This window comes from Octodon degus, unplaced genomic scaffold (genome assembly GCF_000260255.1).
Source record: "Octodon degus isolate 3935 unplaced genomic scaffold, OctDeg1.0 scaffold00145, whole genome shotgun sequence".
Classification (NCBI taxonomy): Eukaryota; Metazoa; Chordata; class Mammalia; order Rodentia; family Octodontidae; genus Octodon; species Octodon degus.
In genome coordinates this window covers 4,970,891-4,983,559 of record NW_004524721.1, presented here as the reverse complement: position 1 = coordinate 4,983,559, position 12,669 = coordinate 4,970,891, and the positions used below count along the sequence as shown (strand labels likewise).

Genomic DNA, 12,669 nt, shown 5'->3' with positions numbered 1-12,669 from the left:
GTAGAACCTTTGTCAGTGCAGCCATGGGGATGAGTCACAGCTATTGCTTGGCCAATGTGCTCTCTGTGAAAGCCTGAGAGAGTATCTTCTCCCCATGTGACTCTCCTTAGGCACATTCTACGTCATCGATCACTTTCCTCTTTGACCCCATAATCTTCTTGATCAGAAAATTTGGGACACTACTGAGGTACATGACATTACAGTACAAGTTCTCATATGTCCTGAGTCTTAATTGACCTTAGAAGGCTAGGGCCAAAATGTTGGCTTTCCTTGTAGAGCTTATTTGTTTCTGACAATGACCATGTCCGCTGCCCAAGAGAGAGATCATTCACCTCTCTGAGATTTATTTTGCCTTCCAAATAAGGTACATCTGTAGGGGAAAATCCCAGAGTTTTAAATTTATGTTTCTGCTATCAGCATGCATGGATGGAACTGAAAGATTTAGTTATCCTCGCTGTCAGGCTTCAGTTTGTATTTTGCTGGTGTCAGGCAGCCCATGATTCCCAAATTGTGTCTTGAGGGCTGCTGCACAGGTTCCTCTGGGAGTTTGTTACAAACACAGCATCTTTACTTTCAGCCCAACTCTGCTGAAGCACAATTTGCTTCTTAATATGACCCAGTGATTCCTTGGCACGGGAAACTTGGAGATGCACAGCTCCAACCCCTTGGCTGGGAGAGAGATGAGATCTCTGTGTCCACGCAGGGCACCACTTCTAGTACAAACTATACCAATTTCTCCAGTCACTTTATCATTATCTGCCAGAAAATGGTTGTGAAAAATGCAGAGTAGAAACTATAAGCCGTCCAAGGCATCCTTGCTCCAGTGCAGCGCTCAAGCTGCCCTGCTGCCCGCAGAGGCCCCACCTGCCTGGGCGTTGCTGCAAAGCACAGCAAAGCAATTCCTAGTGTGGCATTGCCCTAGTTATACTTCTGTGATTTCTAAAAGCTCTAAATTTATTTGACCACTTCAGCCTTAACCTGACAGCGTCATGAGACAAATATATTTTTTACTATTTGCTGAGCCCTTGCAATAGCTGTCAGAGTAGTTTCTTATTGTAAACTAACCTATTCTTCTGCTTATAGTAAAAGTACAAAATACTAAGACCTGGATACATATCTAATATTATAACCAATGACTCACTGTTAGTACTGTTGGCATTGCAAGATAGAGACGTTGCACATGTACATGGACAACATTTTTCCTATGTTTATGTTATTCTAAGTTAATGTTTTCTTATTATACATTTATAATAATGTTTTGAAACAGAACCTAACAAACTATTTTAGAAAATGTCATTATTTTTATAATAACAAAACAAAATGATATTTTTTTATTACTAGAGGCACCCTTCTCTTACTGTAGTGTAGATTTCTAGTGTGTTCCTTTCTCAGAGGAATGTGGGATTTTCTAAGAGCATCTGATGAGAAACAGGAAGCAGAGACATAGCTTTAGGTTTTTATTGTTTTGGTTTCTTTGGTAATCAAGAGAAACATAATTTTTTGCATGAACTTTTAAAACAAGTAAACAGGTTTAAATTTATGTTCCTGTTATCTGCATGGATCAAACTGATTCAGTTATCTCTGCTGTCTTCAAAGGAACAAATACTTTTTTTCCATGAACTTTTGTGGGTAGCCCCTTTTGTCATGTCTCCTAGAATAAGTTACCTGTGTAAAGTTAAGGGCCATAAGCAGCAAGTCAGTATCATTTCTGTTACTACACTCCCTGCAGTGGGCCTCTTGCTCCCCTTGCTGTGTCCCTCCTTGGGAGGACAAGTTGCATTTCTGAGTGGTGATTCTTGGACCTGCAGTCCTTGAATGGACTGGGAAGAGAGCAGATGGTTTTGGCAGAGTGGCGATGAACTGGACTAGACAGTTTCAGGACTGGATGATGGAGACGTAGTGCCTGCGCATTCGGGACATGCCAAAGATTTTTTGTTGTTGTTGAGACAGAAACTCACTATGTGATTCAGGCTGATCTTGAACTCTTGGCAGTCCCCATGCTTCAGCCTCCCTACCATGCCACTATGCCCAGCGGCCCAAGGATATTTAATTTCTTTTATTTGGCAGAAATTTATGAGATACAGAGTTAAACTCTATAAAGGAGTGTGAATGAAAAATCTTTCCCTGTAATTTTGGGAGGTTTCAGATTTTCTTCTGACTCAAGAGAAAGACCTTGTGGTATTTATTTAAGTTATGAAAATAATAAATTTGATACCATCCAAAAAGAAGTAAGACTTCGGAACCTTCTCATGTTTGCCTATAGTTTTTAAAGGTGTAGCCCCCTTTAATTTCTATTTTATGTTTTCAAGGATATTATTTTGAGACTTTTGAAACAGATTTACCAGGCACATTGTATCTACCATCACACAACCCCAAGCCTTGTTTCAATGCTTTATAATTTTAAAAGTTTTTTCTATATTGACACTTTCAGTCAATTAACATCTCTTTTTAGTTGATTCTGGATTATATGTCCTAGACCGTGGTTGTATAAAACCATAATTACAATTAGAGTCACCCACACATGTAGAAATTATACAAATGTAAATGTGCCATAAATATCTTTTATTTTTTTGCAATCTTTAATTCTTCTTTAGTTAAAAATTGTAAAGGTATGCATTTAATCCTAAATGTTCCCTTTTTACAGAATAATATCTCTCAAAATGTGCAAAAACTAATTTTAAAACACACTGAAGGGTTTTGAATAAAGACCCTTTATAATCTTATATAAAAGTACTTTAGTACTTTGAATGTATATAGTTTTGCCTAAATGACTCATTTTTAGCCTCCTACTTCAAAAGATTGTTAAATTGGATGAAATTAAATACAAGGCTTTAATATTAGACATCTTCAAGTATTACCTTGATGGGTTGTCCTCCACTGAGATAATATATGGGCTCTAAATCTTCACCCACAGATTGTTGTTTATTTGTCAGGAGTAGAAGATGCTAGATGTAGTAGAAAGAGTCTCTAAACCTGCAGACATCAACAAACATCTTGAAAACTTGTTACCCTGCTTCCTTTACCCAGTAAAAAAAAATTATAAATAAAACTGTTCTCACAACCTTTGCTAACACTGCAGGGCACATAACATTGCATTCACCCATAAAAGTGATTTAATTCACAACCAGTTTCACTGAACTGAAGCAAATCACACTGGATGAGCCAGTAAGGAAAGTAGAGCTGCTGTGATAAAGACATTGCTCATGTTCTTAAAATACCAGGCAGAAAGCATGAACTTCCCACTTTTTACATGAGCAGCTTAGGGAAGAGCTCTGAATTTTATTGGCCTCTGCCCACCATACCCCCGAGTGTTCCTCTTTGAAACATTAGGCATTGGATCTATGGAGTGAGACAGTCATGTCTGTCTCTGTTCCTCCACTATCTATTCTTGCTAAAAAGTTATTCTATTTTAAAAAATATTCTATTTTCCAGTTTGTAGCATTTTAGTCCATAGTCTGCTGGCTCCAAGGCAGAGCAACATAGCACAAGGCACAAAGGGTATAGTGTTCACAGCACAGCTGACAGAAAAGACAGCCTAAGGCTGGGGGAGGAGGAACCTCTGGAGGTCACACCCCCAATGACCACCTCTTTGGACTAGACCACTCCTCCTATTAACAAATCAGCTGTAACCCCCATCATCCAATCATCTTCCAAAAGCTTCACCTTTGAGTGCAGTAGGCTCCAGGAGACTTCTAATGTAAGCCATAGACATCTTTCTGTTTTTGTCATTCTGACACAGGATAACTTACTTTACTGCACCTATCATTTATACCTGGTGTTCACTCATTTCAGCCATTGTGTTGCTCTTCAGTCCTTAGATTACGCGTTGAACTGAGTGGTACACTATATTCTGTTTCCTACACATTTGATATAGCATCTTTATTAGCATAGAAGGGGAACGGAAATAGTTTTCCCTTAGAATATGTACTTTGAAATTATGTCATCAGGAGTTATTCAAGTAAAGAAATATCCTATGGATTCTGACTTAAACAGTTGACTGCGAAACCAGGGGAAACTAGTTCACTCTTAACATTTAGTCTCTATTTCTTTCAATGAAGACAATAAAGGTTACTGTCAACCCTAGCATAGGTAATATGTCTAGCATAGTAATCAGTGTATAGAGAGCACAGGTAACTAACTTCCTTTGTCAATCTTCTGCTGCTACAATAGAATACCAGAGTCTAGGTAATTATATAATTATATACAATAGGAGTTTATTTGGCCCACAGGTATGGATGATGGAAGGTCCAGAGAATGACCTTGACATCTGAAAAGGCCCTCCAAACTGTATATTATATTGTGGAAGAAGAGCAAGAAAAGGAGGGGGGGGGGAGAGAGAGAGAGAACAGGAGAGGAGAGAGAGAGAGACAGAGAAAAGGGAGAGAGATAGAGACAGACAGAGTGATAGACGGAGAGAGAGACAGAGAAAGAAATCAAGCCAAAGTCATCTTTTTAATCAAGAACTCTTTTTTTTCAAGAAATAAAGATAACCAATCTTAATTTAATTTCATTTACATTAGTATAATATATCCCACTGTTCACTACAGAAAATGAAAACACATCACTTCTGGCTTTATTTTCTAAATGTGTTCTAAAACATATGTGAATACCGCTCATAACTGGTCATTCTAGCACACAGGATGGCAAAGAATAGTCCTGTGAAACAAATCTAGTCCACAATTTAGCTCTGTAATTAGGGTGTTTTTGGAACATATTCATAACCTCTTGTCAGTTTCTGTGTCCCAAATTTAAAGTGAAGTAGTTGCAACAAATTGGGAGCCCATAAAACCTATTTGCACTATGGTTATATACAAAGTTTATCAACCTTTATCACTAGAACTCATTTTCTTGTAACTAGCCCCAGGCTGTGCTCATGACCCAATGGTGTTTTATGAGGGCCATTTCTTCATATTCTTACAATGGCAATTAAATTAGCATGAGCTTTGGGATTGGAAGCAGTCAAACCTTGACAGTAGCCATTATTAATATAAAAATGACAGCTTTTAGTATGATATCAGTGGAATTAGCCTCATTCATAAATTATTCAGCATAGCATCTTAGTTTTTTATATTTGCTCTACTAAGATCTGATACAAAATCTTATTAGCTTGGGATTTGGAAAAGAGTATGTTTTTTGTAGACATATTGTTAAACTCTGTTATATTTAACAATAAACGGTTAAAAATGAGATTTAAAAGACATTAAAACTTGAGTCTTATTTTGAGTTTTTCTCTCATTACAGAGCACATTATCCATTAAAAAAATGATCTACATTGGATATTGTACAGGCACTTTATGTCCATATATCAAAAAATGAACTTACTGTGCTTTTTCATCTTCATTATTCTCTCCTCTTCATCTCTTGCTTTTCTGTATTTTTTACAATTGAGACTGAGATTTATTAATTACCTGTCAATTTCAAGTATCACACTAGGGAATGGGTGTGTACTTATGCATCATACAGTTACAGTCCCACCCAGATCTGTCATATAAACTAGCTGGGAGACTACACTGAATAAATGAATTGCAGAAATTATTTCAAAATAGAGTTGATGAGTGTAGTGTTCACTGGCAGAAAGTAACATAAAAATAAGCTAGAAACCTCACTTAGTCTCCAGACACCAGCTCCTAACACAAGGACAAGGCAGAAAAGCTTTTCGCTAGAAATACAGTGATACCTCGGCTGTCAAGTTCAATTCATTCTCAGTTTACATTAGAACAACAAAAAGTTCAAGAACTGACCATGTTTTTCCCATAAGAAATAATAGAAACCCAAAGAATTGGTTCTAGGTCCCCAAACTGCACAAGCATGTATATTGTGTGAGTGAAATCAGCGCTTTGCCCCTTTGTGTCTGCCTGAGGCTCTGTAGACCAGTACAGGTATTTTTCAAGTTGGATTTTCAGTTTGCCTATCGACCAAAGTTGCAATCACTAAGCAGATTTATTTCAAACTTTGCAGTTTGAGGGATGGAAAGTTTGAGTTTGGAGCCACTAGACAGCTAAGTTGTCATAGGTCATAATTTTCCTCAGATTCATGGATTGTTTTCTTTTTTCTGTTTCATTTCAAGCTAAACAATCCTTCCCCAACTCACTGAGGCTTAGTACGATGTTGATTATGGGTCTTTCATATATAGTTTTTATCAGTTTGAGGAAAGGTCTTTCTATACTTATTTTCTTCATGGATTTTTTTTTAATCATAAAGGAAAGTTGAATTGTTCAGTGGCTTTTTTGGCTTTGATTGTGATGACTGGTTTTTTAGCTTTTGTTTTACTTACATGGTGTGTTATGTTACCTGACTTCCATATGTGGAGTCAATCTTATATTCCTAGAATGAAACCAACTTGATTATGGTATATGATATCTTATTGTGCTGCTAAATTCTGTTTGCAAGAATCTTATTGAGGAATTTTGCATCCACTTCCTTGAAAGATATTGGTATAAATAGCTTTCTTTTTGTTGTTGAGTTCTTACCTGGTTTTAGTGTGAGAGTTCTACTGGCTTTATAGAATGAATTTGGAAACATTCCTTCCCTTTTTATTTCATGGAAAAGTCTGAAGACCATTGGTTTTATTTTATATTTTATTTTATTTTATTTTTTTGGCGGAACCGGGGATTGAACTCAGGCCCTTGTGCTTGCCAGAGAATTGCTTATTCTATTGAGCCATCTCCCCGGCCCCCAGGACCATTGATTTTAATTCTTTTTTAAATTCTGATAAAATTCAGCTGAAAATATACAGCATCCTTGGATTTATTCAGTTAGGAGGGTTTTTATTACTGTTTTAATTTCATTGCTTATATTGTTTACATTTTTTATCTTGAGGTTCAATTTGGGAAATCATATTTGTTCAAGAACTTAACTCTTTCTTCCAGATTTCTCAACTTATTGCAATGTAAGATTTCAAGGGCTGGGGAGATGGCTGGCCCTGGGAGATGGCTCAGTAGAATAAGTGTTTCCCTGGCAAGCGCAAGGGCCTGAGTTCAATCCCTGGTTACACACACACACACACACACACACACACACACACAAATACAAATTCAAAGTAGTTTCTAATAGTTCTCTTGGTCAGTGGTGCTCATTGAAATTTAGCCTTTATTATTTCTAATTTTATTAATTTAGGGCTTTTTAACTTTCTTTTGTTAAGTTTGGCTACAACTTTGTCAGTCTTGTTCATCTTTTTGAAGAAGCAACTTTTCATTCATGTTCCTTTGTACTGTTTAGTCTCTATTTCATTAACTTTGTTCTAAGGCTTATTACTTATTTCCTTCTACTGGCTTTAGCTTTGCTTTTTGTTTCTGTTGTTCTAGGACCTTGCATTGCATTCCACAGATTCTAACATGTTATGTTTCCATTATTGTTTCACTCTAGGAATTTTCAATCATTCAAAAGTATTTTATTCAGCCTCCGTGTGTGTAGTTTCCATGGTTGCTAGCTCTGCTCCATTCTGACAGGATGCATGAGATCATTTCACAAGTTGCTTGCTGTTCTTTCAGGCTTGTTCTATGACTGGAAATATGACTGTTTTGGGAGAAAGTTATGTGAGATGCTGCTGAAACTCTTCAGGTGCCTGATAAATCCATCTAATGTTGTATTTTTAAGATAACATTTAAAAACTAACTAAGATGTATTATTCAGTATAAATTTTTCTTTTCTTTGAAAAGCATATGAAATATATAGAAAATCATGGTCCTTTCTACTTTTAAATTTGAGTCACAGATACAACCATACAAAAAAACTATAAGATATGGTAGAAAATATACACCAAAAGAGTGATTATAGGGATTTAAAAGAAAGAATGACTGAAGTGATCGGAAAATAATTCATTGAAATAATAGCATATAATTACACTGCAATGAAAATGCTAACTTTTAGAACAAAGAACACATAAATCAACTCTCCTAATAATTATCCAGTACTTATTTAATACTCACTATACCAGGTCCTGTTTTTGATGAATTGTGCCAAACTATTACATTAATCTTCAAAATAGTCCTAGGAACCAGTATCTTTGTTTCATCTATTTTACAAATGAAACATCAGAGGCATCTCAGGACAATGTTAGTTAACTTGCCAGTCACACAACAAATACAGAATAGAACCAGAACTAGGACCCAGGGGAACCAGACTCAGGGCAAGGACTGTCCACTACCATGTGTATTGCCTCTGATTCAACCAAGTAGAATTTCTAGCTCTCTATCTGCAGAGCTGTTTCTACCAATACATTTGATTCAATTCACTAAATTTTATCTTATTTTATTTTTTAAAGTTATTTTATTTGTTAACACCTTACCCATAGGTGCTAAAAGATTCTACTATTCTTTTATTTATTTCTGAAAAACTCAGTCTTCCCTTACAGGTTCAAAATCCTCAAATTCTTTATCTATGAAATAAAGTTTGAAGGTTTTATCAATAGTTTCCAGACACTTCAAGAGTAATTCATTATTTTAAATAGGAAATTATAGACTTCTGTAATAAAGTTGTTCATCTATGTTTATTTGTCCCTCAAGGATTGCTTAATATGTAATGGGAAACTTTAAAATAATACAGGATTTTACAACCCTCTGGATCCACAGTTGCAGAATAATTGATAAAATCATTTCTTTTTTCATTTTTTATTTTAAAGAGAAAAAAAAATCATGAAACCAAGCTTCAAAACAGGTCATAAAGATATTTCTACTGAACATATTTGATATGGTATGTGTTCTAGACTTTTTTTATTCCTCTAGTTACTATTATGTCATAGCTGTCTAGTGTGACAATGAATACAGACTCTCCAAATCCCTTAGTCACATATCAAGAGTTCTCTCTTTTTTTACCCCTAAGTTTTCCCTTCTTTATTCAACTTAAGTTCCTTAATAAACAATCAAGCTTGTTTTGTAGGACTTATAATTACTATTGGACTCTTATACAAAAGAAATGTATCTAAATATATAAGCTAAAACCTAGAAGATAAATTTGCATAAGTTTAACCTATTTTATGAAAATTATATATATAATTCTCAATTATCTATGTCATACTTACATAGACAGCTAGAAAGCTATGGGCAAATGCTATGTATAAGTGAAAGAATAAAGTTCATTTTTTTAAACTTAATTTTAAAAGCGCACTAGGTAAAACTGTCTTCTGTTCATTCCTATTTTCCATTTTTTAAATTTCTCCTTTAGACTTTGTCAAGTGACTTCTCTATTCCTTTAAAATATAATTCTTTTTTGTGTATTTGGTACAGGGTCTACAGGGTCTCACTACGTAGTTCAATCTCGTAGTGATTCTCCTGTTTTCAGCCTCACAAGCACTGGTATTACAGGTGGGCACCACCACCTCTGGTCTCAATCACCATTTTAGCATGCTCTATGGGCGGGGCCAGCAGAGCACACCAAGGATCAAACCCCAGCCACTGAGCTTGCCTAAGCAGGCCCTTTAGTCCACTGAGCTATCCGGCCAGCCCTAAAATATAATTCTAATTTAATGTCTTTATACAATAGAAATATTTGTGAAACATAAAGAATTATAAGTAATGCCACTGTTGATGCTGGAGGATACAGGGGCACCACTTATAAAATCTTAGCCCATGCATCATGGCCACTAGCAGTACCCAAAAGTATCACCCAGAGAAGAGGGTGTATTTTCTGTTAAGATGGTCTTGATTTCAGCAGAATCAGTTCAAAGTTACTACTCCCGCAGAAGATTTTAGGCATACTTTTTGCTATCATCCTGTAGTACTATGAAGTTCCTTAGGCATAGTAAACCAGTTCTTATTTTACAACTGTTTGGTAAAAACAAACACAGTAGCATATGAAAGGAAGCTGAGTGGCTTGCATGCAACTTTTGACTGTGTTTCTTACAACTGCTCACTTGTTCCTTTGTGAGCTCACCAAAACTGCATCAATATTTGTCAGTACCTGTATTATTTTAATGTAGTCTCTGGGTTACATGTCTCTCTTGCTGTTTTTATCAGCTGTTGTGTCTTCATTGCATACAACATGAAAATGTTATTTACTGTTTGTTGAATGAAGACTCTGGAGTGAAAAATGAAGTGAGTGAGCTACTGAATCCATATAGTTACTTAAATGATAAGAATGGAATGGTCGATTGTTTGGGGTATCCAGTAAGAAAGAGGTTATCTTGTTAGGGTTCTCAGATGGGAAAGGTAAGGCTACACATGCAGGTGGGAATAAGCAGTGGGGAGCAGTAGCCTGGGTGGCCTACAAAGTGAAGTAAGGAGCAGTAAGTTTGTGCATACTAAAGACAGAAACAGCTAATAGAAGCTCCTCAAGGTTAGAATTAAACAATTTATATTTTATTTGAAAGCAGTAGGGAACCTCTGTAATTCTTCCATCTAAAAAATGAGCAATCACTATAAATTTTAAAGAATTATTTGAATGAGTATATGCTTAGATCAAAATTCACATGTTTAAAATACCAGTTTATGAGGTATTAACTGTAGTCTGGGTCATCAGTTGATGTTAAAGTTCTCTTTCTTTCTGTTCTTATCCCACAGGTTGTTATTTTGTACTTTGAGCCAAGTACATTTCGCTGTATTCTTCTAAGATGGGTCCGCCTTCTTGGTTTTGCCACTGTCTATGGAACTGTCACCCTGAAGCTTCATAGGTAAAGTTTATTGCTCTTTATTCCTGTGGAAGCATAAAATTTGGGGGCTGAGCATGTAACTGTACTCTTGGTTGGCCACTTAAATGTTTTAATTTTGATAATTCAGATATAAGATCATCTATATTTTTCTGTTTTGAGGCAATGTATTTTAGATTCCCTGGGGATATCTGTAATACAACTTTAGTCTGAACAAGATGCTTTAGTAGAATGTCATTGGTTGATAAAACATGTCATTGTTTGTAATTCTGTCTCACTATGTAATTCCGGCTGGTCTTGAAGTTTGACCTTGAATTTAGAGCAATCCTGTTTCTCCAGTCGCCTGAGTGTTGGGATCATGTGTATGCACCACTGCATTGGGTCATAAAGTGCAGTGAAAACATCTTTTGTTCTCATATTTCCCCCTTGAACTCTCATGAGAATGATTTCGGCAGCACCCAGGACACCTCATCATGTATGAATTTCAGAGTGTTTGATGTCGGCATTTACCTGTGAATGATTGGCTTTTTAATGAGTTCCTTCAGGAAGATACCTAATAATTTGTTTTGATGGTGCCAAGCTACAGCCTTATTAATTGCCCTTGTTGGAAGGAAGAATAAAAGTTGTTAACTGATTACAGCTAGGTAGAATAGTTTGAAAGCCAAGTGAAATGTGTGACCTGGAATACAGGAAGTAGGCAAATTATGATACCTTGCAGTTTGCCTTAGCATTCATTAGATTAGCTACATCTGATGTATCTGAAAGATAGTAGGAGCCAAGAAAAGAAAAGGATAGTTCATAGAGACGGAGAAGATAGGGAAAGATTGCATAAAAATTCAATGTATATTTGTACAGAAAATAAATTGAGCAAAGCAAATTTTTTTATTACCAAACTGACTCCATCAATAAATTCTCAAAAGAGTAAATATACATATATATATATTATATTATATTATAATAAATAAATATATTATATATATAATTCTGAAAGAAAGAACACCATTAGAAAGATAAATAGTATTTACTAGCTAAAAGCTGGAAGGGGGCACCACCTGCTTCAGGCCCCTCTTCTGTCCCTCTCTCAGACAGAAGCTTTCTTTCTCCCTGATAAATATTCTGCTCATAAAATAAAAAACTTGGAAGGAATACAAAAACAATAGAGCTAAAACAACAATTTGTGTCTGAGGGCTATAGAATCCTGTATTAGACAACTCAGCAATGCACTTATGTCACAAAAATTACTGTCCTCAATTCCCAAGTTCTATGCTGTTGATATATTTGTAAGATTTAAAGGAAAAAAAAAACCTATTCTGAGCTTCCTTCTTTACCTAATATACTATTGTCATTATTAACCTTGAAACATGGAAGAAACTGTAAATTTCCTCATACTTAGTTTCCAAACCACACAAGTATTGGGAAAAAATGAAGCAATAAAATAATCTATTTACAAAAGGTAAGGATGGTTGGGAAATATTCAAATGATTCCTCTTGCTTTCTGTTTCCATATTTAAGCAATGTCTCACAGAAGTTGTGCCAAAGAGCACTGGAGAAAAAGAAACAAATGCCTCCTGCAATATTCAAATATAACCATAGGGAAAATGCTTTCTTTTGATCAGCTTGGAAGCTATTTTAATAGCCACAATAAGCTAGTCACACTTTCATAATAACTTTCTTATAAGAGTTGCTCGCTGAAAGTCTTCTAATATTGCTCATACAATGGCTTATTTTAGAGGTCGTAATACACATGTTTATCTCATGTTAAATGTCTTTCAACATTTTTGAGAGTTGCTGACCATACAAGAATCTCCTTTCTCCTTCCTTCGGTCCATCTTTTATTTTTTCCTTCCTTCCCTCTCCTCCTTTTCCCCTCCCTCTGTCCCCTTTTATTCCATTCTTCTTGGTACTAAGAGTAACTGAGAATGTTCTAGATTATCTTTTTGGAAGAAACGCAAATATCCTTGACTCTGAAAATAGTAAATTACAAAGATTATTGGACAGGATTTTAAGAGACCCAATTTAGGGGCCGGGGAGATGGCTCAATAGAATAAACGCTTGCCTGGCAAGCACAAGGGCCTGAGTTCAATCCT

At 35.8% G+C, this 12,669-nt stretch overlaps 1 protein-coding gene across 1 annotated transcript in view; it reads left to right on the top strand.

Moving 5' to 3' along the window:
- The window catches only part of Gpr158 (G protein-coupled receptor 158), a 503,792-nt gene that overhangs the window by 410,617 nt on the left and 80,506 nt on the right, over nucleotides 1–12,669 (top strand). The window contains exon 6 of the mRNA XM_004641901.3: nucleotides 10,497–10,606. Within this exon, the coding sequence (XP_004641958.2) occupies nucleotides 10,497–10,606 (110 nt within the window). The remainder of the gene's footprint in view (nucleotides 1–10,496; nucleotides 10,607–12,669) is intronic.